This window comes from Oncorhynchus mykiss, chromosome 2, assembly GCF_013265735.2.
Source record: "Oncorhynchus mykiss isolate Arlee chromosome 2, USDA_OmykA_1.1, whole genome shotgun sequence".
NCBI lineage: Eukaryota > Metazoa > Chordata > Actinopteri > Salmoniformes > Salmonidae > Oncorhynchus > Oncorhynchus mykiss.
Window position 1 is genome coordinate 15424809 of NC_048566.1, and position 27077 is coordinate 15451885.

At 42.5% G+C, this 27077-nt stretch overlaps 3 protein-coding genes across 6 annotated transcripts in view; 2 read left to right on the forward strand and 1 right to left on the reverse strand.

Moving 5' to 3' along the window:
* abcb4 (ATP-binding cassette, sub-family B (MDR/TAP), member 4) overlaps positions 1–7104 on the reverse strand; it is a 29206-nt gene extending 22102 nt beyond the window's left edge. The window contains exons 1-7 of one of the 3 annotated variants that reach the window (XM_036938913.1): positions 6949–7104; positions 6440–6503; positions 6134–6203; positions 4910–5066; positions 4269–4317; positions 521–712; positions 113–284 (exon numbers count right to left, since the gene is read on the reverse strand). In XM_036938913.1, the coding sequence (XP_036794808.1) occupies positions 113–284; positions 521–712; positions 4269–4317; positions 4910–5066; positions 6134–6203; positions 6440–6501 (702 nt within the window). In that variant the 5' untranslated portion in view covers positions 6502–6503; positions 6949–7104. Of the gene's footprint in view, positions 1–112; positions 285–520; positions 713–4268; positions 4318–4909; positions 5067–6133; positions 6204–6439; positions 6510–6948 lie in introns of those variants that run through there. The other 2 variants (XM_036938904.1, XM_036938920.1) reach the window with 2 other exon arrangements.
* A 5979-nt stretch (positions 7105–13083) lies between these two features.
* rundc3b (RUN domain containing 3b) lies at positions 13084–23726 on the forward strand. Its single transcript, XM_021621177.2, has 10 exons — positions 13084–13337; positions 17750–17865; positions 18004–18137; positions 18547–18632; positions 18750–18839; positions 18929–19009; positions 19138–19315; positions 19640–19797; positions 21928–22031; positions 22120–23726. The coding sequence occupies exons 1-10, from the start codon at positions 13243–13245 to the stop codon at positions 22347–22349; spliced, it is 1272 nt and encodes a 423-aa protein (XP_021476852.1). The 5' UTR covers positions 13084–13242; the 3' UTR covers positions 22350–23726.
* A 310-nt stretch (positions 23727–24036) lies between these two features.
* On the forward strand, positions 24037–27048 carry LOC110535842 (E3 ubiquitin-protein ligase TRIM39). 2 transcript variants are annotated; one of them, XM_021621164.2, is made up of 6 exons: positions 24037–24749; positions 25011–25109; positions 25499–25729; positions 25880–25902; positions 26033–26151; positions 26325–27048. In XM_021621164.2, exons 1-6 carry the CDS (start codon positions 24351–24353, stop codon positions 26891–26893), a joined length of 1440 nt encoding a protein of 479 aa, XP_021476839.2. In that variant the 5' UTR covers positions 24037–24350; the 3' UTR covers positions 26894–27048. The 2 variants fall into 2 exon arrangements, with proteins under 2 accessions (XP_021476839.2, XP_036794843.1); XM_036938948.1 differs by lacking the exon at positions 25011–25109 and having other exon boundaries at positions 26325–27047.
* The last annotated feature ends 29 nt before the right edge of the window (positions 27049–27077 follow it).

The window sequence follows — 27077 nt, forward strand, 5'->3', positions numbered from 1 at the left end:
AAAGACAGTCAAGAGAGGTGTGTGTGTGTGTGTGTGTGTGTGCGCGCGCATGTGTATGCACTTTCACACATGCACGGGGATGTGTGTGTGTGTGTGTGTGTGTGAGGCCCACCTTGCTGAATATAAAAGCAGAGAAGCCCAGCACAGGGCTGACAGCCAGGATGACAAGGGTGAGCTTCCATCCTTTGCTGAAGCCGATGATGAAGGAAGCAACGAAGGTGGTGAAGGACTGGATCAACATGCCCACCTTGTCACCTATCCCCTCGTTGATCTTATAGATGTCACTGTGGAGGGGAGGAAATACAGAATAAAACACATACACACACACACACATACATACACACACACACACACTCACATAAACACACACACACATGCATACACTCACACACATAGATACACACACTCCCCATATTTGATTGAACAGGGCTGTTTGATACCATCTGGATGTAGCTTCAGGGTTTAATGTAAAACACCTTCCCCTATAAACACCAATCCATTCCTATAGGTATCTCCTCACTCTGTTAGGCGGGTGTTGAGTTCTCCCGTCTCGTTGACGTCGAACCAGCCGATCTCCTGCTGCATGATGCAGTGGAAGAAGAGCTTCCTGAGGCGTTTGACCTGCCTGCCTGCCGCCAGGGTCCAGAAGGCCACCTGCATGTAGGCTGCTACCAACACCACCGCACCCATTATAGAGTAGTAGATAGCATGGCTGGAATACAGACATACGGCTGGTCAACACACACACATCCAGACATACAAAACCTTAATGATGGTTTGTAGATAATTGGGGCACAGGGGTACATTTTAGGGAATAATGACTTTGTGAACATGACGGTGACACAGGTCATGACTGTATGTGCGTTTACATTACGCAGGTGAATCTATACAAAATGCCATCCATTATGGAGTAAATAGCAAGGATACTGAGGCACAAAGGCAGAGAGGTAAAGGTGATCCCTTGAATATACCATTTAACATTACAATGTATTGTATAGGGAAGTAGCTCCTTATCTGGGGCCGGATCTTTCAATTCTGAGGCTCTGTATCTGTTCACATATCTGAAATATGTCAAATCGGTGTGTTTCAACGTTCTGTGGTTCAAAATAAAAGGTCCCACACAATCCTACCCTATGACATCATTCATGTCACGCCTGCTCCCGCTCTCCCTGTCTGGCGCTCATTATGCGCAGCAGCGCTCATTGGACTCACCTGGACTCCTTCCCTTTGTTGATTGTCCTATCAATAACTGTCTGCTTCCCCGTGTGTTCCCTGTGTCTGCATTAATGTCGTTGTGTGTTCTTGTCCAGACGCTGTCCTGTCCTGTTCCATGTTGGTGGTTAAGTAAAAAGCCAGGGTGGAGTGCAGTTGTCCTGCTCCCCGCGTCACCGCTTCATCTCATTGTCTTTACTTTAAATGACATTTTTATATCTTTCATCTTATCTTTTTAACCACAGGACATAAAAACACTGTATTCACACACAGTGCCTTCGGAAAGTATTCAGACCCCCTGACTTTTTACACATTTTGTTACTTTACAGCCTTATTATAAAATGGTTTAAAAAAGACAATTCCTCAGCAATCTACACACAATACCCCATAATGACTAAGCTAATACACTTTTTTTTTTTTATTATTGCAAATTTATTTCAAAAAACGAAAACAGAAATACCTTATTTACAGTGCCTTGCGAAAGTATTCGGCCCCCTTGAACTTTGCGACCTTTTGCCACATTTCAGGCTTCAAACATAAAGATATAAAACTGTATTTTTTTGTGAAGAATCAACAACAAGTGGGACACAATCATGAAGTGGAACGACATTTATTGGATATTTCAAACTTTTTTAACAAATCGAAAACTGAGAAATTGGGCGTGCAAAATTATTCAGCCCCCTTAAGTTAATACTTTGTAGCGCCACCTTTTGCTGCGATTACAGCTGTAAGTCGCTTGGGGTATGTCTCTATCAGTTTTGCACATCGAGAGACTGAAACTTTTTCCCATTCCTCCTTGCAAAACAGCTCGAGCTCAGTGAGGTTGGATGGAGAGCATTTGTGAACAGCAGTTTTCAGTTCTTTCCACAGATTCTCGATTGGATTCAGGTCTGGACTTTGACTTGGCCATTCTAACACCTGGATATGTTTATTTTTGAACCATTCCATTGTAGATTTTGCTTTATGTTTTGGATCATTGTCTTGTTGGAAGACAAATCTCCGTCCCAGTCTCAGGTCTTTTGCAGACTCCATCAGGTTTTCTTCCAGAATGGTCCTGTATTTGGCTCCATCCATCTTCCCATCAATTTTAACCATCTTCCCTGTCCCTGCTGAAGAAAAGCAGGCCCAAACCATGATGCTGCCACCACCATGTTTGACCGTGGGGATGGTGTGTTCAGCTGTGTTGCTTTTACGCCAAACATAACATTTTGCATTGTTGTGTTCAATTTTGGTTTCATCTGACCAGAGCACCTTCTTCCACATGTTTGGTGTGTCTCCTCCCAGGTGGCTTGTGGCAAACTTTAAACGACACTTTTTATGGATATCTTTAAGAAATGTCTTTCTTCTTGCCACTCTTCCATAAAGGCCAGATTTGTGCAATATACGACTGATTGTTGTCCTATGGACAGAGTCTCCCACCTCAGCTGTAGATCTCTGCAGTTCATCCAGAGTGATCATGGGCCTCTTGGCTGCATCTCTGATCAGTCTTCTCCTTGTATGAGCTGAAAGTTTAGAGGGACGGCCAGGTCTTGGTAGATTTGCAGTGGTCTGATACTCCTTCCATTTCAATATTATCGCTTGCACAGTGCTCCTTGGGATGTTTAAAGCTTGGGAAATCTTTTTGAATCCAAATCCAGCTTTAAACTTCTTCACAACAGTATCTCGGACCTGCCTGGTGTGTTCCTTGTTCTTCATGATGCTCTCTGCGCTTTTAACGGACCTCTGAGACCATCACAGTGCAGGTGCATTTATACGGAGACTTAATTACACACAGGTGGATTGTATTTATCATCATTAGTCATTTAGGTCAACATTGGATCATTCAGAGATCCTCACTGAACTTCTGGAGAGAGTTTGCTGCACTGAAAGTAAAGGGGCTGAATAATTTTGCACGCCCAATTTCTCAGTTTTTGATTTGTTAAAAAAGTTTGAAATATCCAATAAATGTCGTTCCACTTCATGATTGTGTCCCACTTGTTGTTGATTCTTCACAAAAAAATACAGTTTTATATCTTTATGTTTGAAGCCTGAAATGTGGCAAAAGGTCGCAAAGTTCAAGGGGGCCGAATACTTTCGCAAGGCACTGTACATATTCAGCGTTTGTGACAAATTAAATTTGATGTAACCAAGATTGAACTCTTTGGCCTGAATGCCAAGCGGCACATCTGGAGGAAACCTGGCACCATCCCTACGGTGAAGCATGGTGGTGGCAGCATCATCCTGTGAGGATGTTTTTCAGCAGCAGGGACTGGGAGACTTGATGAAAAACTGCTCCAGAGCGCTCAGGACCTCAGACTGGGGGCGAAGATTCTCCTTCCAACATGACAACGACCCTAAGCACACAGCCAAGGCAACGCAACGCAGGAGTGGCTTCGGTACAAGTCTCTTAATGTCTTTGAGTGGCCCAGCCACAGCCCGGACTTGAACCTGATCAAACGTCTCTGGAGAGACCTGAAAATAGCTGTGCAGCAATGCTCCCCATCCAATCTGACAGAGCTTTAGAGGATCTGCAGAGAGGAATTGGAGAAACTCCTCAAGCTTGTAACATCATACCCAAGAAGACTTGAAGCTGTAATAATTTTCAAAGGTGCTTCAACAAAGTACTGAGTAAATGGTCTGAATACTTATGTGAATGTGATATTTCAGTATAATTTTTTTTATAAATTAGCAAACATTTCTAAAAACCAGTTTTTTCTTTGTCCTTATGGGGTATTGTGTGTAGACTGATGAGAGAAAACAAACGATTTAATCAATTTTAGAATAAGCCTTTAACATAACAAAATGTGGAAGAAGTCAAGGGGTCTGAATAGTTTCCGCATGTAGACACTGGTATGGTGCTGGAGATAATGAATAGGAGGTTGAAAAGTGGTGGAATTGCCCTTTAACTATGCAGTTCACCCTGTCTAGGTTATGAAAATAGATGAAGTCCAAGTTCCCGTGAGATACTGTGAGAATTTGCGGACTCACGGATACAGAGCCTCTGAAATAAATCCGGTCAAAGATCAGAAACTACTCCCTTCTTGGTAAACTGAAATATCATTGAGTCTTAGCCTCACCCCGTCATCTCCTCTCCCAGAGTGGTGTTGGAAACAGGGAATGTGATGTCTAGAGCAGGAAAAGATGTGACAGTTAGACAGTTAAAGGGCAATTCCACCACTTTTCAACCTCATGTTCATTATCTCCAACACCAAACCAGTGTCTATATGTGAAAACAGCCTGTTTCTATAATCTGTGGTTAAAAAGATGAAAAGAAAGGTCCTACATTTTTTTTATCTGTGTCAAAAAACAGTGATTTTCAAAACCTGCAATGAGTTTCTAGCCAGAGGGTATTTTCTTGCTCCCCACATCACCTCAAACCTCATATTGTTTGAAAATCACTGTTTATTTAAAAATGTTTTAGCTTTTTATGATGTCATCAGGTATAACTATTTAACGTTATATTTTTTCCTAAAAAAATGTAGAAATGCGTCATTTTCACATGTAGGCACTGGTATTGCGTTGGAGATGAAAATGAGGTTGAAAAGTGGTGGCGTTGTCCTTTAAGAGAGAGAGTGTGTGTGTGTGTGTGTGTGTGTGTGTGTGTGTGTGTGTGTGTGTGTGTGTGTGTGTGTGTGTGTGTGTGTGTGTGTGTGTATTTTTGTGTGCATGCTTGTGTGTGTGGGTGCGTGTGTAGGTGTGTGTGTAGGGACTGACTCACTGGTGAAGTTATTCTGTGTCTGTATGGAGTCTCCTATGAAGCTGTCAGTCATGTCCCCAAAGACGATACACATGAGAGGGAGGACCGTTCCATTAACCATAGCCATGATGGTCCCCAGCACAATCATCAATCTGTCCCAACCATCAGCAAACCTGAACTATAGAGGCATGGGGGAAGAGGAGCGAGAGTGAGGGGCAGGGTGGGGATATGAGGAAAGTGAGAGATTGGGAAGGAGAGAGAGAAAGGGAGTGAGAAGGGGCAGGGGAGAGGGAGGGGGAGAAAGAATTAAAGGGGGGAAGGATAAGTGGAGAGGAAAAGGGACAGAGATGGACAGATGAGCAGAGAGAGAAAGAGAACATATGAAGGTAATGAATACTCTTGAGTCATTTTGTATGTAGAACTCCAGTATGTATCTCCAGTGGTAGAGGCTCCTAACCAGAAGAAGTTTAACCAGCTATTCTACTGGCCCAGCAGGGAAACAGAGGAAATTCAACTTTCAGCTATTCTACTGGCCCAGCAGGGGTCCAGAGAAAATTCAACCTTCATCTATTCTACAGGCCCAGCAGGGGTCCAGAGGAAATTCAAACCTCAGCTATGCTACTGGCCCAGCAGGGAAACAGAGGAAATTCAACCTTCAGCTATTCTACAGGCCCAGCAGGAAAACAGAGGAAATTCAACCTTCTGCTATTCTACTGGCCCAGCAGGGGTCCAGAGGAAATTCAACCTTCAGCTATTCTACTGGCCCAGCAGGGAAACAGAGAAAATTCAACCTCCGGCTATTCTACTGACCCAGCAGGGAAACAGAGGAAAATTCAACCTTCAGCTATTCTACTGGCCAAGCAGGGAAACAGAGAAAATTCAACCTTCTGTAATTCTACAGGCCCAGCAGGGGTCCAGAGGAAAGTCAACCTTCAGCTATTCTACAGGCCCAGCAGGGGTCCAGAGGAAATTCAACCTTCAGCTATGCTACTGGCCCAGCAGGGAAACAGAGGAAACAGACCACTCCCCAACCCCCCCTATTTCCACATTCATGTCTGATCTGGGTTCCAACTTTACAGGCATGCAAGCACGTTGCACGCACACAGTCACATGCACACACATTCGCACAACCACCCACCCATACACACACACACACACACCAATAATACCTCAGGGCCCTGATAATAAATAGTATACAGTGTGTAAAGCTGGACAAGTATGTGACAGTTTATCTCCGCTACTCACCAGAGCTATGGCGCCAATCATCGGCATCTTTGGCTCTTTCTCCCCCTTTTTCTCTTCATCTTTATCCTCTCTAGATAGACAGAATATCTACGTCATTTTATAAATCCATTTTATATAATAATCTTTAAACTTTAAAAACGGCAGATATAGTTATTAAGTTATTGAGTTGGTTAACTCAGGAACTAGACCGTAATTCCAATGAAGGAATAATAACACAAATCGATATTATACTGACTATAGAAACAATTGTTGACAAAATACAAACACCCAAAGACAAAATTCTAGGCATAGCACCTAAATATTTACCCAATGTCTCCGTTTTGCTCAATCTTGACTTTGGCCACAGCTATCTCGTCCTTCTTGCCCATGTCTGGGTCTTATGGCATGTAGGAAACAATACAGACAGGTACAACCGTACAGGTGAGATCGCAAAGACGTGTAACGGTAAGATATTTAAGCGTCCTCAATAGTCTGGGGAAAGACAAACTTTGACACCTGCAATAAATTATTGCGTGCGAATTCATTGTTTAAACGATAACGAACTGGTTGCATGATACTGACTCCGGTTCTTGACCACAGAACTAGAATGAGATTCTATTTCTATGGTCTGGACTTGGTAGTGAATTAACACCCTCAATATGCCCCAGAAGTCTACTTCATATTTATTAAGCCTACTTTTGAAATAGTTGTGTAGTATAGGCTATAGTTTAGACTTGTCTTGTAGGCTATTAGAAAAAGCAGTTGACATTACAACGTGTAACGGAAGATCCGGTCGAGCACATTACAAATATATAATGGTTGTTAGATAAACTCACCGCTTCTTTCCCGCCACCCCGCACAGGACCTCTCTTTTCCCTCGTTTATATTTTTGACAATAGTTGGTCCACTATCGGTGCTTACCCCCCAGCTCCGGTGCTGTCCTCTCTTTATCTGACTCTGTTTCGCTCTCACAATAAAGAAACAAGGGAGGCAACAGCGCTTCTCTTATATCATAGTTACACGCGGGTGACATCATTTACTGCCGCGTGCCGCCCCTGCTCAAATCACACCTTCTGATCTCCATCAAACGTCTGTCTGTCCTTGACTTCGACGTCAGGAGCTGCTTTAAGGGCGGCGACAATGACCTATAGGGTTATGGCTGAGTGTGTGTATTTGTTATTACATTACAGATACCGAACATGGCCATCTCATGTTGCCGCTATTTGAGAGACAACCACCGCTACTCGACAAAAGTGATGTTATTTTTCTCTCACAACATCGTGAACCAACAGTGGGCATCCATATAGCCAATGTCCAATCTCTTATAAAGAATGGAGAGCCTACCAGATCAGCAAAATGAAGATCTTATTGACTGTTTCATCTATTGACGTGCCTAGAACATAGAGTGAACAATGACTATAAATGATCTAGGACTAGCTTATAGTTAAACTCCCGAGCGGTGCAGTGGTCAAAGGCACGGATTCTCAGTGCAAGAGGCGTCACTACAGTCACTGGTTCGATTCCAGGCTGTATCACATCCGGCCGTGATTGGGAGTCCCATAGGGCAGTGCACAATTGGCCCAGCATCGTCTGGGTTTGGCCAGTGTAGGCAGGCATTGTAAATAAGAATATATTCTCAAATGACTTGCCTAGTTAAATAAATACAAATTGAGTTACTATCACACTCCAATGCCCCTTACCTCTATTTGTAATTGTTCAGCTTTAGGCCAAATCAGTTTCTGTTATTAATTACATTGAGAACACACACTGTAAAAAAAATAAACCCCACAAATATATTGTTTCAACTAATTAAGTAACTGGTTCCACATAGTATTTTCTTGTTTACTCAACTTTTGGAGCTAAGTGTTACCTGAACAACAACAAAGAATTGTTGGCCCAAACTTAGCTCCAACTTGTGAAAACATTGGCAAAAATTCAGTCAATTAAAAATGATGTGTTTGCTCAACTTGTTCATTCAACTATAAATGAACATTGATGATGTTATTTGTCCTCCAGTCTGAGTTAGTGCTTTGTCTTGTTAATTCTGTTCTAATGTGTTCTGTCAGCTTGTGTAGCATTGAAAAGGGATAAAGACTCCCACACTGCCATTTACCTCTCTACATTTGTTAATCATTGTCATCATCAGGGATTGGTACAGGGTTCACATACCCACAGACAGACAGTATGGTGGCCAGTGAGTTACTGTTATTGATAAAACCATTAACTTCCCCTCAGAATCTCTCTGGCCTGTCTTGGCCATTGATCAAGCTGGAATGACTGGACATCGGACAAAATATTCAAGCACTGAAGGACAATGGAATAAAAAAAATATTATATCTCAATGACAAGCTGAACCAGAAAACATTTCTCTACTGAGCTTCCAATCTCCATTGTCCTCCAAGACTGTCTGAATATAATTTCTGGTTGGACTGGTAGATAATGTGAAGTGAAGTGACAGTAGACATCTCCCCTCGTGTTGGGCTGGCTGAAAGGGCAAAAAGGAACAGGTGTGTGTTATTGTCCCTGAGTATGTGCATGTCAAAGACCAATTCAGATAACACATGACTGTTATACAACATTCAATAAACACACACCAGTGTGTGGGCTAAAGGTACAGTTAGTCAGGAGCTTCTCTACGCACCCACGCACAGACAGACAGACAGACAGACAGACAGACAGACAGTGTCACTCATTGACAATATTCTAATACAAAAGGGGGAGTCATACTGTGACATCACTTCTTGGGTTTTCGTCACACTTTGACTCAGTAGAAGTGGATTACATAAAGTGATGTCACCGGTTAATGAAGGATTGACCTAAAAACAACTGGAGTAAAATGAGTTAAAAGGTTTTAAGACAAAAAGCACGTTAGGATAGGTTAACTTCCTTGATGTTAATGTCTTACTATAGGATGAATATATGAAGTATCTAGGTTTGTTCAGTCAATCTACAGACAGATCGAGGTTGTGTCTCACAAAAGTAGGTTAAGAATCCATTAGTAGTCAGTCAGATAAGGTCCCTCCTCCCTATCAAAACGTCAGACACCAATTCATCCCAAAGACAATATACCATTTTTCTTCCTTTTTATCTCTGAATGGTTGGGAAAGGGCTCAACGCATGTCACAGATCAAATCTACACCTGTTGCATTCGGCCCATGTGACAAAAAACATGTGATTGGATTTGAATAATCTTCTATATCTATGAATCATTCACTGAAGCTCTTTCAGCTGTTATTGTGGTACTTTAATAGGTTCAGATTTGCCCCTTTACTTACTTTCTGAGAATCAGGAAGAGAGATCTGCTCTTTCTCTCTTGTTCTGATGTCAACCACAGAACTAGTGACTACACAGACAGGAGGTCAAAGATAGAAGCTGAGGTATGGAGCGCAAGTCTTTATTCCAGTCTTCAGGGTTCTTCTCAGGCTCAAACCAGTTCCAACCAGTTCTGAGGAACAGGGGAAGAAGAACAGGGTCAGAGATTCTGATTAGTAAAGACTGTTTAACCTTTATTCAATCAGAAAATACCCTTGAGGTTGAAAATCTATGTTGCAAGAGCAACCCACAGTATGAGATAAAATGGCAAAACTAGCCAGCAAGTTTTTTCGAAAGTTTGTAGATTTTTTTTTACATATTATATACTGTATATTCTTTTGGGGGGGATTTTAGTTTTTGGTCAAAAAATGACTAAAATCACCAGGAATTCAGCTCAAAATGAGTTTGATTTAGGTCATCTGTTCACCTCATATTCCCATGAATAAAAATAGACATATGTGATTGTGTCTCAATGTAATCAAGGTATGAAATGATTGTTATTTCCAAATACAATGGTATGAAATGATTGTTATTTTCCAATACAATCTAATTTTGGTCGTAGTTGTGGACAATTTGCAGTGTACAAATTATTATAATTATGTTCCAGCCCCCTGACCATCCACTCCAACAAAGATCGGTCTAGTTGGCTACCCCTGCAGTAGGGGCACCTCTCGTTTAGTTCGAAAATAGTTTAACCCCTGAGATGAGGCATCTTGTTTCCTCAGAGAAAAAAGTGAAAACACAAAACACATCAAAACAGTTTTGATTGGTCTCTCAGTAGAGTTTTGATTGGTCTGTTTCAGTAGAGTTTTGATTGGTCTGTCTCAATAGAGTTTTGATTGGTCTGTTTCAGTAGAGTTTTGATTGGTCTGTCTCAGTAAAGTTTTGATTGGTCTGTCTCAGTGGAGTTTTGATCGGTCTGTCTCAGTAGAGTTGTTGTCTTGGGATAGATAAGTAGTCCATTGCATTTCACCAGTAGCCCAAAAACACTTTTTTCAATATCCATGAATCCCCTTAAACCTGGGGTGTCAAACTCATTCCATGGAGGGCCTAGCGTCTGCTGCCTTTTTCTTTCAATTAACACCTAGACAACCAGGTGAGGGGAGTTCTTTGCTAATTAGTGACTTTAATTCATCAATCAAGTACAAAGGAGTGAAAACCCACAGACACTCAGCCTCCATGGAATGAGTTCGACACATGTGCCTTAAACTCACCAAATGCCCCTGTGGCTCTCCTCTGCTATAAACACCATATTGACTATTCCGTGTCCAGGGCACTTCAGGAAAGGGGAGGAAGGATTCAGGTATTGGAACAGCTGCAGCTCACTCCATGGCCACTGGGGGTCCCCATCTACCTGAAAACTGACATTTCTAACATATTTATTTTATTCTCACATACATCAGATAGTTGTGGTTTTACTGGGTTAGCCATAGTAGTACAGCACCCTTCAGGCAAATTAGGGTTAAGTGCCTTCCTCAAGGGCAGAGCAACAGATTTCACCTTGTCAGCTCAGGTAGTTGAACCAGCAACCTTTTAGTTACTGGCCCACCACTCTAACCACTATGCTACCTGCCACCCTATCATATCATATCATAACAGAGAACACAGTTCGAACACGTTCAATGTGGCCTGTGGCCTGATTAAACAAATATAAAAAACCTTGCTTTGCTTTCTGTTTATTGTTGCAGCACCATTTCAGCTAGTCAAATTACTGTACATATAAATATAAATATAATAGCCCATATTTGGCGAATATAGGTTATTCTCATTCTGATCATCATCAATATATTACACAAAACAATAACCATATAGATTATGTATACTGAACAAAAATATAAACGTAACATGTAAAATGTTGGTCCCATGTTTCATGAGATGAAATAAAAGATCTGAGAAATTGTACATACACAAAAAAATGATCTCAGATTTTATGCACACATTAGTCCACATCCATGTTAGTGAGCATTTTTCCTTTGTCAAGATAATCCAAACACCTGACAGGTGTGGCATAACAAGAAGCTGATTAAACAGCATGATCATTACACAGGTGCACCTTGTGCTGGGGACATTGTAAGGCCACTCTAAAACATGCAGTTTTGTCACACAACCACAGATTGTGGCCACAGATGTCACACATGTCACAGATGTCTCACATTTTGAGGGAGCATGCTATTGGCATGCTGACTGCAGCAATGTCCACCAGAGCTGTTACCAGAGAATTGAACGTTCATTTCTCTACCATAAGCCACCTCCAATGTCGTTTTAGAGAATTTGACAGTACGTCCAACTGGCCTCACAACCACAGACCACGTGTAACCACGCCAACCCAAGACCTCCACATCCAGCTTCTTCACCTAGTCTGAGACCAGCCACCTCGACAGCTGATGAAACCGAGTATTTCTGTCTGTAATAAAGCCCTTTTGTGGGGAAAAACCTATTCTGATTGGCTGGGCCTGGCTCCCCAGTGGGTGGCCTTGGCTCCCAAGTGGGTGGGCCTATGCCCTCCCAGGCCCACCCATGGCTGTGCCCCTGCCCAGTCATATCAAATCCATAGATTAGGGCCTAATGAATTTATTTCAATTGACTGATTTCCTTATATGAACTGTAACTCAGTAAAATCTTTAAAATTGTTGCATTTTGCATTTATTTTTGTTCAGTAAAGGTTGGGCTTTAGACCTGCGGTGGCTTTTGTCTCACAAATAATGATAAAGGTAAACAAACCAGCAAATAGCGCTAGTAGCAGAGATCCAGATTCAGCACCATGGATAGCGGCCATCGGAACCACCGACGACGATCTGACGTTTGAGAACCACAAGACTGGACAGCGGCTGATACCTCCTGGTGATCCTGTTGGAGTCATGTCCAACCTGGTCACCAGGAAGGATCAGCCAGTCATGAAAAATAAAATGTACTACTTCAATATGATATCCTCAATGGCGCTGCCCATGCTGCCACAGACACTATAATGGCACTGATACAAAGATGAGTCCTGAATCTATCTCTATGATTATTCTTCAAGTGATTCTCCCAGCTGCCATTGACGTTGCTCCAGCTTCAGCCAGCCACTGTCCACAGTCTTGAAGTTGAAACTCCCACCAAGTTGACAACATTAAAATGGCCCTCAATGACGTTGCCCATGTTGATATAACCTTTTGGCTACTAGAGTCTTCTTTCATTCTCTATGAAATAATAGGCAACGGCCTGTACAGGAAGTAGCCAAAACCTAAACGAACTCTCTTGTTTCAGCTAGCCTGGGTGCCAGTCTATTTCTACTCTCTTGTGAACTCTAAATGCCATAACTCCTTATTGAATTGGCATGCCAAGTGTGGGTTTAACAATAACAGCATTGGAGTTGACATGAGCACAAACCAATCTGGTATGTTTGGTGTGAAACATTTTCATTAAACCTTTTAGATGGGTGCTGATGTAGGAGAGAATAAAGTTATTTTTTGTACTATTGGGATGCACACATAGAAAGTCTATTCGTCTCCCAAGACCATCGAGGTTACCATCGGTAGCCTAATTCGCTCTAAACAGGAATTTAAACCGCTCAGACTTCCCGGGACTTGGTTTGGGCGTTTTAGCACAACCCCGTGACTGTTTCTCTCCCAAATTACTGGGTGGTTTCTGTTCATCCATCCACCTCCTTCTTGCCCTATACGTTGACTTTCAACAAACGAGCGAGCGTGCTGGAGTGACGCGGATAGAGCCCGCGGGCGGTGGCGTGCACTGTTGAACCCAACCTGCTGATTTAAAAGAAACAGGGACAGCAAATACTGCGCACCTACACTGGGGAGATACGACTAACTGTGGCGAGGATGGCGTCACGTAGCCTGGGGCTGCATGTAGCTCGCAAACAGGACGCTGCCAGAAGCGGAGCTGTGGAGAGGAGGAATCTACTGACTGTCTGCAGGTAAAATAATGCTCGGCTTGATTGTGTTAATTTACTAATTGGTGAGATGATAAGTGACCGCATTCTCACGCGACTGATGATTGTGTGTGGATGCTGTTGAAGACCGTAGGGTAATTGGTGGTATAGGCTATATTTCTAAATAGCGCACATAGCCGACCATCCTTTGTCTTGCTTCAGTTGCATCGCGTTTACATTACAGTATTGATGGTGTTATATCGACATGAACTATAGCCTATAACGCCGCACTAGTTCATTAGGGTTTTCCAATGGTCACGCATACACCCGCCGCCGCCACCTATGAGCCTTAATCATTTATGGAATCACAGTTACCTTCATTCATTAATTAGGTGCCCAACTCAATACCGGTATAGTCTATAGATTTCACATGAACGAAGACAATTAAACACACAGCTATGAATTGGCACGGTACTGTGCAATGTGTGATTCTCTTAAATTATTAATCTGAAGTATCATGCTCTTCGAACAGTACAAATAATAATAGTTTGGTGGGTGCTTATATTTGTCCTATTTCACACATGTAAGTGTGTATTATACGAAAGTGTGTGTGTGTTAGCTATAGTGATGTCGTTCTCTGTGGATAACATCATGCTGTTGAACGCCCTATCAAGTATAGCTCCATCAGACCCAGCCGTATGCCCCCTGTGGTTCTAGTGAAGAGATATTTGGTAGATGAGATATATGCTACATACTCTCACTCAATCAGTAGCCACGTTAGCCCATTTTTGCTGCTCCCACACATGACTACTGGTGCATCACTGCTATCAGAAAGCAGGGAGTGGGCATTGTATTCGCATGTCCTGAGGGTTGCGGTTTATTTTCATGGCGAGGTGGTGTATCTCATCTCCAAGCCATGGTTGGTGACAGGTGAGGAAACCACAACCGAAGATTTCAGGCTTTGTTTTCCCTTTCTGGAGTGGCTTTTCACAACCTCATTGTCAGTTTTCTCTAGGAATGTCACTTTTCTAAAACATTTCATGTGCAGTTCTTGTTATATTATTTAGTTGGTTTGGTGAACTATGCTCACGTGGTGAGTAACCTTGCCTGATTCCCGAAGACTCATGTTAGCTCATTAAGCTAATGCCTAGGCTTTCTCAGTGAGCTAAATCGATAGCTTGGGACTAAGGTTCTATCTACATTTTGTCCAGATTGAGTTGTTGACATAGCCTTGTTCTGTTCAATGTTCTCTACCTATACAGTAGTCTAAATACCTCAATTAATTTTAAGTGCAACAGAATACAAGATAAAAATCGTTGACACCTTTCAAACCAATGAGGGGTTGGAACTTTAAAGCCAATTATCTCAGAATCATCATTTTGCAGATAGAACCTTATAGTCCCAAGCTCTCAAACTCTTAGTTGATGTATGCAGAGCACTTGGGTTCAATATATGTTAGTTTATAGTGAGCAACTGCTCTAGTGAACTCTAGAATGAGTTCAGATCCAATCAAACACTGCTGCAGAATATGAATAGATACAGTTTCATTGATCTAATATTCAGACAAGGCTGTGAAGTTCCTGTGTCCTCATCACTAAGGAATTATCATGGTCCACAGACACATACAGTTGTGAAGAAGGCATGGCAATACGTCTCTTTTCTGGATTTTGCTCATTAGCGGGTATCGGCCTAATTCGGCTGTGCATGCATTATTTGGTGTTTTACGTTGTACACTGAGGAAATATTTGCCGAATTCTGCATGCAGAGGCTCAATTTGGTGTTTATCCCATTTTGTGAGTTATTGGCTGGTGAGCAAACCCAAGACCTCACAACCATAAAGAGCAATGGGTTCTATAACTGATACAAGTATTTTTAGACTAGATCCTAATTGGTATGTGGAATTTTGTGTTCCTTTTGATGGCATAGAATGCCCTTTGATGGCATAGAAGGCACTTCTACGTGTGTGTGTGTGCGCACACAGTTGAAGTCAGACGTTTACATACATACACTTAGGTTGGAGTCATTAACTCGTTTTTCAACAACTCCACAAATTTCTTGATAACAAACTATAGTTTTGGCAAGTCTGTTAGAACATCTACTTTGCATGACACAAGTAATTTTTCCAACAATTTGTTTTTTACAGATGGATTATTTCACTGCATCACAATTCCAGTTGGTCAGAAGTTTATATACACTTAGTTGACTGTGCCTTTAAACAGCTTGGAAACTTCCAGAAAATGATGTCATGGCTTTAGAAGCTTCTGATAGACTCAAATTATGTCAATTAGCCTATTGGAGGTGTACCTGTGGATGTATTTCAAGACCTACCTTCAAACTCAGTGCATCTTTGCTTGACATCAAAAGAAATCAGCCAAGACCTCAGAAAAAAAATTGTAGACCTCCACAAGTCAGGTTCATCCTTGGGAGCAGTTTCCAAATGCCTGGAGGTACCACATTCATCTGTACGAACAATAGTTCACAAGTATAAACACCATGGGACCACGCAGCCGTCATACCGCTCAGGAAGGAGACGTGTTCTGTCTCCTAGAGATGAACGTACTTTGGTGCGAAAAGTGAAAATCAATCCCAGAACAACAGCAAAAGACCTTGTGAAGATACTGGAGGAAACGGGTACAAAAGTATCTATATCCACAGTAAAACGAGTCCTCTATCGATACAACCTGAAAGGCCGCTCAGCAAGGAAGAAGCCACTGCTCCAAAACTGCCATTAAAAAAATTAATAAAAATGGGGACAAAGATGGTACTTTTTGGAGAAATGTCCTCTGGTCTGATGAAACAAAAATAGAACTGTTTGGCCATAATGACCATCGTTATGTTTGGAGGGGAAAGGGGAGGCTTGCAAACCGAAGAACACCATCCCAACTGTGAAGCACGGGGTGGCAGCATCATGTTGTGGGGGTGCTTTGCTGCAGGAGGGACTGGTGCACTTCACAAAATAGATGGCATTATGAGGCAGGAAAATTCTGTGGATATATTGAAGCAACATCCTCAAGCTATCAGTCAGGAAGTTAAAGCTTGGTCACAAATGGGTCTTCCAAATGGACAATGACCCCAAGCATACTTCCAAAGTTGTGGCAAAATGGCTTAAGGACAACAAAGTCAAGGTATTGGAGTGGCCATCACAAAGCCCTGACCTCATCCTATAGAAAATCTCTGGGCAGACCTGAAAAAGCGTGTGCGAACAAGTAGGCCCACAAACCTGACTCGGATACACCAGCTCTCAGGAGGAATGGGCTGAATTTCACCCAACTTATTGTGGGAAGCTTGTGGAAGGCTACCTGACATGTTTGACCCAAGTTAAACAATTAAAAGGCAATGCTACCAAATACTAATTGAGTGTATGTAAACTTCTGACCCACTGAGAATGTGATGAAAGAAATAGAAGCTGAAATAAATAAGTCTCAACTATTATTCTGACATTTCACATTCTTAAAATAAAGTGGTGATCCTGAGTCAGGTAATTTTTACTATGATTAAATGTCAGGAATTGTGAAAGCCAAATACATTTAAACTCTTAAGGTGTATGTAAACTTCCGACTTCAACGGTATATATCTGAGAGACTCTGGGTTGAGGTCTGTGATAAAGTAGTCTAGGGATGAGCTATAGGTGTACCTACCGTGGGAGTCCCCTTGATGCCTACCATTGACTATGTACATGCCATACTCAGTGTGCAACAGAGCTGCAGGAGTTGTGACCTGTTGTAGTTGTGCCTAGGGGGGCATATGGGGGAGGGAATTTTCTTTATTTAACTAGGCAAGTCAGTTGAGAAATTCTAATTTACAATGATGGCCAAACTCGGACGACGCTGGACCAAATGATGTGCCGCCCTATGGGACTCCCAATCACGGATTCGAACCAGGTACCATTTCGAACCATTTAGGTCACCAGACTAGTACATGTCCCTTTCCCTGGAAGTGATAGCTTCTACATCGCGCAGGGGCAAATCTGTTTTCATTAAAGTATGGGGATTCTAGTGGGGGAATTTGGTATGTCTCACGCTCTCTGTGTATGTAATGGAAAAAAACTGAAACTTTAATGCCTGTCCTGTTTAGATAAAGCTTTGTCTGCCCAGTCACCCCACTGCCACTTAACCTGCTACTGTGTGTCTGCAGTACAAGCCCCACAGCACAGAGATGACTGTTGCATCGCTGTCTGACCAACATGGAAATGAGGCCATTTAAGACTTACTGAGATGCATCCCTGTACTCCAGAATCAACACAGTCATTTCCTGTGTTTGCTTCATTCCATTAAATCTCCTCGGTGCTTAATAACCTCCACTGATAGTGTGCAGTAGAGAGATTGTTTCCTAAAGCCTGTAAATCACCTGTTCAGTCAGAGATGATCTCCTCTCCTAGAGTCACATTTAACAGCATGTCAGAAAAGCGCTGATCCGGTTGGAACCCAGTGCAGACTCCGTTAACTGTGTGTGTGCAGGTTTTCAGTGAAGACGTTGCTTGACCGCTCCTGTTTAGACACGATAGACGACTCCTCTCCGGAGTTCACCAACTTCGTCTCCATCCTGGAACAGATCCTCAGTCACAGACTCAAAGGTAGAGTAACACACACACACGTGCTAAAAGCCCGTCCCATCTGGACCACTGCAGGGTTGCTGGGTATAGGAGTCAATATGCCACCTATAAATGTAGCTCTCTCTCTTCCATCTCCCTCCTCCCCCTCCCTCCTCCCAGGTCAGACTACGTGGTTTGGTTATGAGACTCATCGTAGTTTCTGGGATTATGTGAAAGCAGCCTGCAGTAAAGTCTCTCCCAACTGCATCCACAGCATTGAGAGCATGGAGAATGTCCGCTCCTCCAGAGCTAAGGTGTGTGTTTGTGTGTCTGCACTAGAGAGAGGTTGCTGGTTACCCTGGAAAGCCTTGAGCCATGGACCTTAATGATAACATCAATATTCCCACGGATCTAAAACACACAACTGTCTCAGCCTTTTCTGCTGGATGAAATTACACACAGAACAAAAGACGGCTTTGTTCAGAAGCTTTAAACTATAAATACTGTAGTGTTGTCCAAGAGAACGCCACAGCTCCGGCACAGGCACACACACACGTACGCACCCATGCATGCACACTTGCGTGCAGGTGCACAAACTCAATCAGCTGACTGTGGCTAAGTAGGAAGGGCAGCATGTATTTGTATGATAATGATGTCTGTTTTAAAGAGCTACTATGCAGGTCTGATGTATAATGGAAACTTAAGGACTGTGTGTGTCCACAGGGTCGGGCGTGGATCAGGCTGGTGCTGATGGAGAAGAGGCTGTCTGAGTACATCTCCTCCGCCCTGAGGGACTTCAAAACCACCAGGTCTTTCTCTCTGGCACACACACACACAATGGCAACACAAACCACCAGACTGAGTTGAGTGTTGGTTTTAGGTGTTCTGAGGATGGAGCTAGTGTGTGTGTTTTCTATGTTGTGTAGGAAATGGTATGAGGATGGGGCCATCATGCTAGGTGAGGAGGCGGGGCTGCTAGCAGATACACTCATTGGTCTCAACACCATTGACTTCAGGTACTCGTATATTATTTATAGTGTTGCTGAGTCAGAGCTCAGGTTATACAGTAAAGGTCTCAATTAAAGTGTTTTCCTCTGGTGGTTAGCTTCTGTCTGAAAGGGGAGGGGCTGAATGGAAGCTGCCCAGCGGTGATTGACTATACGCCTTATCTGAAGTCGATTCAGAGGTATGTGGGATTCAATCTTTTAGTCCTTTACCTGCTATTATGTACCCTTCCCCCTGTATGTGCCCTATAAATTGAACTCCTACCCCCTCTGTAGTACCCTCTGAAGTGTGCCCTTTCCCCCTGTGTAGAGAGAACAGCATCAGCAGTGATGAGGAGTTGAGGACCCTGGGGAGCAGCGGCAGCGAGAACACCACCCCTGAAAAGATGGCCGCCAGCACTGCGGAGGCCATCTTAACCGAGCAGAGCAGCTGGGTCTGCAGGTGTAAACGACTCGAGCAGAAATACCGCATGGCACTGGAACAGAAGGTAACGTCTCAGTGTGTGTATTGTGTGTGTGTGCTGTAGAACACTGTATTGCACTATAGAATGCAGGTGTATTTGTGCATGAGACACTGAGACTGTAAGGAATAATTGGAAAGTTAGAAATCAAAATGTCAGGCTACCTGTCAGTGCTCTCTTGAAGAAATGTACTCTCTTGAGGAAATGGAAACGCACACAGCTTGATATCATTCATTCCATCCTCACCAGAGTACAAAATAGTTCCTCCTTTACCAAAACAAAAATCTTCCCTTCATCTGTTTTGCTACTGCAAAAAATATAATAATGCAACAACGTGTGTGTGTGTGTCAGTGTTATCTGGAAGAGATGGTTCGTCTGAGAGAGGCCCAGCTGTCTCAAGTGATTCCTCAGAACAAAGCTCTTCAGCAGAGACTAACAGACACACACCTCTCACACACACTGGAGAAGGAACAACTGGAATACATCGTACTGGAGCTTCAGGACCAACTGTGAGTTTTTGTATCTGTGAGTGGGTGGAATGACCAGCTGTGAGTGACATTTTAACCACAGTGAGCGGGCCAGGGAATTGCAGGAGTAGTGCACACAGCTATGTCTTACTATACTTGTGAGGACTTCTTGGGACCAACAACCTTAACCACTAATTCTAACCCTAATTCTAACCTTAACCCTAAGACTAAAATAGTTATTTTCACAAGTGAGGACCTGCAAAATGTCCCCACTTTTCTGAGGACTTATACTTACAGGTATAGTAAGGTTGTTATTATTAGTTTTAAGCTTGTTATTTGAAGTTCAGTCAGTTTTCTGATCCACTTGTCCTTTTTAACTTATTTTTTTCTTCATAAAATAAACTATTTTTTGTTTTAGTGTTAGGGATAGAGTAGCCTATGCCACTATGGGCCAGTAATACATAAGGTGATGGGTCAGGTCATAGGTTAACCTCTATGTGATTGGTGTGTCCCCCCTCATCAATATGACGTAGATACACCATGTACACAGTAGTAGTGCATCAATTTCCACAACTATGAGCGTGAGGCTTAACTTCTCCTCTGTTTTGGTCCTGTAGCTACCATGATGCATCGTGCAAATCTCAATGGCCGTGTTAGAGCGTATCACTTTTGTCAAGCCTTTCAAAGTGTTGCATTGTGGGAGAAAAAATGGTCTGACTTGCATGTCAACTGCTTGAAGATTACAAAAATGAGATCAAGTTTCTGCTCTACACCAACTTAATTCTGCAGCCACTGCCTTTATTGTGGGAAGCTCTATTGCCAACCAATCATCAGGGTGGTTTTGTTTGACCCACGTGAACGTGACCAAAGACATGACTGAAACAGGAACCAATTTGCTGCCCTTTATGTATACAGTGGGTATAATATAAATGTGCTATTTGAGCATTTCTCACTAATTGATTGTACACTATACTATGATTTCAGTTTGAGTGTGATTTGGGGAATAGATGTTTATTTAGACATTATAAAGAAAACATTTTCTAAACGATGGCAACACTGCCATGTTGATCTGAGCCTTGCTGTTGGAAAACCACATGACTTTGGGCTGTCGCAGATGCATCTCCCCTGACTTCACTCCTCGACTTTTGCCTGCAGTCGGATGCTTTCGGCCTTACCACTCAAACGCCCCCAATATCTGTGGTGCTGCTCATGGCGCCGTCATCTTGCTGAATCTACCTTTAAATATTAATGTGGCCTGCCAGATTCAGAAGCTTGATAATTATATTTTATTTGAGTTCATTTTGGAGTCAAAGATAATAGTTTGAGTATAGTTTTAGTTTTTCAAAACAGATTTGTTTATTTTATTTCAGTTTACAGTTTTTTTTCATAATTAGTTTGTTTACTGTAATAACCTTGGTGTGATGACTTGGCCTGGGTGAATCATCAGAGGAGATGGTGTGATGACATGACCTGGGTGAATCATCAGAGGAGATGGTTGGGTGGAGGCTAGTTTCACTGAGAGTCTCTAAATTAATGGTGTGATTAATTTGATCTCTTCCTTTCCACCCTCTGATCAATATTTTAATTTGGGTTGTGAGGATTTCCTTAGCTTTCCAAATGCTGGGGTTGAAACTGCAATCAGTCAGAGGTATGGATTTACAGACACAACATAGAGACTGGGGTATGTAGCATATTTTGGGACAGAATCTTCCAGGAACACTGAGTAGCTAGGGTCTTGACAGTAGAGGTTTGTCTTCGTGTATATTTCATCCTGCTCAAGGACAGTGCTGAAGAACCATGACTTGAGGTCCAGCCAAGAACTGACCGCACATCTGACCAATCAGTGGCCTTCACCCGGTGCCATGGATACCAATGCTGTTGCCTTGGATACCATGCTGTACAGGAATAGGGTGGGGCAGTGGGAGGAGTATGTAAACGGGGATAAATTCTTATTCCACAACGTCCTCACTTACACGCCATAGTATGGTTTTATACGGTCCACCCAAATGTGGTGACAGCTTTATATACATGTATGTATGTGTGTATGTATGTGAGAAGTTCTGTGAAAAAAAAAAAAAAGAATTTTAACATTCCAAATGGTTATTTCAATGTAGCCATCACACTACTTAGATGCATCCAGAGAGTCCACTCTAATGTCTCTGTGTTCTACAGGAAGAATTTCCAGAGTCTAGAGCAGCTGTCCCAGACCTCTCTGGAGCCCTCACACACACTCAACCTGGACACTAGACCAGCCAGCTCACACTGGCACCACCATGGTGTGTGTGTGCATTTCTGTGCTCTCCCCCACTACCAATAAATAATAGTAATTTTCTGCATGTGTTAACCCCCTCTTCTGCTCCCCAGGGAAGGAGGACACCCCCTCTCTGATAGGTCTGTGTGGGTCTCTGCAGTCAGTAGCCAGCAATAAGTCACTGGCCAGCCTGAAGTCCAGTGAGTGTCTAGCCAGCCCCACCACAGAGGTGACCAGTCCTGACCTCACCCATGTCCTAGAACCAGAGACCAAGAGACCCAGCACATGGTTTGGAGAAAGAGAGCCAGATTTGGACCCTGGAATTGGAACGCAGCCTTTTTGAATTGAAGAAAGAACTCATGGCTCAACGCATGGGAGCCGCAGTCAATCATTTGGAATTTACAACCCGGACTGACCCTGGAACCAGCGCTCCAGTAGTCAGTCCTTCAATGTAAGCGCAGAGCCGTTGGAAAAACCAGGACTGTATTGACCAGGAGCGGCCTCATGTTTATTTATTAGTTTGTTGTATATCTGCACTGATGGGAAAACAACTGCATAGTTGAAAGCCAGTTCCGGGTAGGTATGCTGTAGGTATACTGTTATAACCTATCTTATGTGTTCAGATCACTGCAGACCAAGGAGAACGTCACTTGACACTAGTGGGATGCAGACCTTTTGTGTCACTTAAAGGACTCCTCATGATGTAAACATGCTCCGCATCCCAGAGATTGACAACTTGAGGAATTGCTTTCTTTAGGATTTATTTGGGGATGGGTAAGGAGTGTTAGGGTTTGTTGTTTCCCAACAGTGTTAAAGCCTGTAGACTAGTGGTTCTGTTCATGCCTCATCAACTTGCAGGTGTTGTTGTCCTGTTACCTTGGCAACTTAAGTGAGCTCTACTATAGATGGCCATGGTGGGTCTGTCTCAGCGGCCAAAGAAATACACCTCAAAGAACGGACATATTTAGGTATTGTATTCCTGCCAGAGGACTGGACTATCCTCATTATTTAAGTCTTTGGTGTAATCATGCTTCCATGTTGGAAGGGCCTTAAAATATCTAGAGGAGAACAGTGTTGCTTTTATGTCTTCTGTTTCTACAGTCAATCCTCTGTGGTACCTGACTTGTAGCCATAATCATATTATTGAATGTATCTTATAAACTATCAAAATAAAGTCGCACACTCCATATATAAACTCCCAGTAATTTATTGGAAGAAGGCACAGTGAAGCCGAAACATTGGTAAATACCCAATAAATTACTGGAGGTTTAAATATGGAGTGTGCGACTTTATTTTGATTATTTGCCATTAGTCAGCACCTCCACACACACTTCTGGGTGTGCACCAGTGAATGCTTTTTTTTTTATTTTATTTTTTAATTGAGTATCATCCACAATCTGTTTTGGATTTAACCACAGTGTTATCTTTATGCGTCAAAGGGTTTGTGTTCTCAGGAAATGTTTCCTGTCCAACAGGGTTAGGTTGAACCGTTTGGTTAGGTTGAACATGATAGTCTGTATTGGGGTTGCATGTTCTGTCTGACTGCGTTGATTTATTTTGATCAGAGGCATGTGGGGAAAGTGTTCAGGGTGTGTTCTGTGTCTGTCACTCTCTCACACACACAAACACAGTTAATTGTATTGCGATATTGCACATTGATTTTATTACTTTGATTTATTTATTTTCTCCTGCTATTTTGAATAAACTACTGTACTAAACATATTTAGTTTTGTTTGAATTATATTCTGTACCAATGTGTATGTTTAGTACAGTATGTTCATTCCCCATGTATACACATAGATCTTCATGTTTTACCCCTACCATACCCCTGGCGTTAGAGCGGGATGTAACGTTTAACCCAGCAGGCCCCGGTCCAAAATAAAGTCCCTGACAGTAACATTAAACTGGTGTTTAATGACCTGTTCTGTCACCACAGGACTCAAATTAAGCACAGTAAATCACAACTTACTCCAGCAGCTACTGAGGAGGAGGAAGCTCCAGCAACACAGATACTTAAATCCCTGCTCACTGAGCAAGACTGATATAAACAGCTGAGAAAACTAGACTAATATTTTATTTTTAGAAAATGGCTTATAGATCTCCCCCCACTCTCTCTCCTTAAGGAGTTGTCATGTCTTGAGTGCTGTCTCACAGATCAGTTTACATGGCAATGCACACATTTTACTGGCTTCACACACAGATCTCCCAGATCTTCTATGTGTAAGACAGAAGACGCAACACAGGACTCAAACTAACTACAACTGCAAAACTATTCAACACTGTGGTAAGAAAGCTGCTGACTAAACCAGGGTGAGTTTTGAAATTGAAAGTAACCTCACTCCAAATGCCATTAGTGAGTGAGAAAATGGCCTCCCAGGCATCTGTCCCAGAGAAGGATCTCTCCTGTCCTGTGTGCTCTGAAACCCTCAAGGAACCTGTTCTCCTGTCCTGTGGCCATAGCTGCTGTATAGCCTGTCTGGAGTCCTACTGGAAACGGATGGAATCATGGGAATGTCCAGTGTGCAGCATAAAATGCTATAAGGATTCGATGGCTCTTGCTCTGAAGAACCTGTGTATGCCGGGTGAGAACGGTTCAGCTAAACATGTCTGCAGTCTGCATAGCAAGCAACTCACACTGTTCTGTCTGGAGCATGAAGAGCCTATCTGTTCGGTGTGTGAGGGTTCAAGTAAACATAACACACATGAATGTATCCCAGTAGATGAGGCAGCTCTGGATCGCAAGGTACGATACAAAATATCAACTAACATACACAGTACATTCACTATAACAGGATCATTCTCTCCTAGCAAATGTCTAGTGTAGAAGAGGTCCTTATCATATTCAGCTACCCTGTCGTACTTGTACAGCCTTGATGTTCTCTTTTGAAAAGCAACATTTTTCTAAGGCCTTGTTCTGTTTGATCAGAATGTGACGTTCTCATATCCATCCATTTTGCGTGCAATCATTAAAATCACACAAGTAAATGAAGAAAATGAATTGTAGGAAGAGCTCTTAGAGACAGGCCTGAAGCCCTTAGAGGAGCAGCTGGAGGGATTCAAACAATTCAAACAAAGCTTTGAAGAAACAGCAGAGCTTATTAAGGTAAGACTGCTTTGTAATGTTACAATGCAATATGCATATGAAAGTGTATCAGAATGATTTTTTTAGCATTTGGCTTGAGCCAAAAGGGGTCCCCTAAATGTACAAAAATATTACCTAGAAATGACATAATTGGACAAAAAAAGGGGTACACCTTCCCACGACTATGAGCAAAAGCCTTAAACTAAGGATTGTGTGGTTTCATGAGTCTAGAAGTTGATTGTTATATCACGTGTATATGAACCGTAGAGGCAACACTCAAGCCAACATTTTAAGTAAACCATAAGCAACGAACGTTCCATACAGCCTCTTGAACAGTATAATGTTTTGAAAAACCTTTCAGATTGATATGAAATATAGTGTAATGCCTGATGATGACACACTGTCTCCAGAGGCAGGCCCGGAAGACAGAAAATCAGATTCAGGAGGACTTCGAGAAACTTCACCAGTTTCTACGATATGAAGAGGCAGCCAGGATGGCTGTCCTGAGGGAGGAAGAGGAGGAGAAGAGTCGGAGAATGAAGAAGATGATTGATGATATGAACAGAGAGATAGCAGCCATTTTAGACACAACGAGAGCCATAAAGAAGGACCTGGTATCTGATGACATCTCATTCCTGCAGGTAAGGACCAATATTTCTGTGCTGTCTAGAGGTTATTTGAGATAGATTTATTGATGAACTGATGATTGATTTCAGTGATTACATGTGTTATTGATTGATTTCAGTGATTACATGTGTTATTGATTGATTTGCTCTTTTGTTGACCTGCAGAACTACAAGGACACGTTAAAAAGGTAAGGCCTGTTTGTCTGCAACACTTCAGGTGAAGGGTGAAGAATCTGGACCCTAAGTGATCGGCTTCCTCTCTCTCTTCCCTGTGGTTCTGAACCCCACCGTATCACTAACTCTTGGATATTCTTCTAGAGCCCAGTGCACAATCCCAGATCCAGAGCTTGTTTCTGGAGCGCTGATCAATGTGGCAAAGCACCTGGGCAACCTGCAGGTCAGAGTTTTGGAGAAGATGCTGAAGTCTGTTCAATACAGTGAGTCTGATTTTATTCTTACCAATGTTCACATCTTCACAAACATTTTTAAATTGCATTCAGCCAATTTCAGATAAAAAAATATCACTGATCATCTGGCAATAATGTCCCAGTAAATTAAAACAAACAGTGGATCTCTGGTTTTAAACATGTCTCTGTTTTTCTCTGTTCAGCGCCTGTGATTCTGGACCCCAACACTGCCCATCCATGTCTCACCCTGTCTGATGATCTGACCAGTATGAGATTCAGTGATGGGATACAGCTGCTTCCTGACAACCCAGAGAGGTTTGATAACTATCGGATGGTCCTGGGCTCTGAGGGCTTTGACTCTGGGACACACAGTTGGGATACAGACGTCGGGGACAATACAGTATGGTTTGTAGGTGTAGTCTATAAGTCTGTCCAGAGGAAGGGAGTGGTACAGACTGGACTCTGGCGTGTAGGCTATTATAATGATAAATACTGGGCACGTTGTCCAAAAGGGCCACAGACTGTCCTGACACTGGAAAATAAACCCCATCGGATCAGAGCGCAGCTGGACTGGAACAGAGATACACTGTCCTTTTACGACCTTGATAATAACACACACATACACACGTTCACACACACTTTTACAGAGAGATTGTTTCCATACATCAACATTGGCAGTAATCTCTACGCTGCTAGGATCTTACCAGGGAAAGCCTCTGTAACAGTGGAACAGCACATTATACCTCCCCATGCTAGCCCTTCTTCCTTTTAACTTGATCAGTTGTTGTGGTACGCTGACGCAACGGAAGGCACCACTACCTCCGTGATTTAGATTTGTTTGACAGGATTCAATTATGAATTGTATTATCATATGAATTATTACATGTTAACAACAGAAACTACTGGATTGAACCAAATCACACATTTTTGCTGATCTAATAAAAACAATTGATTCA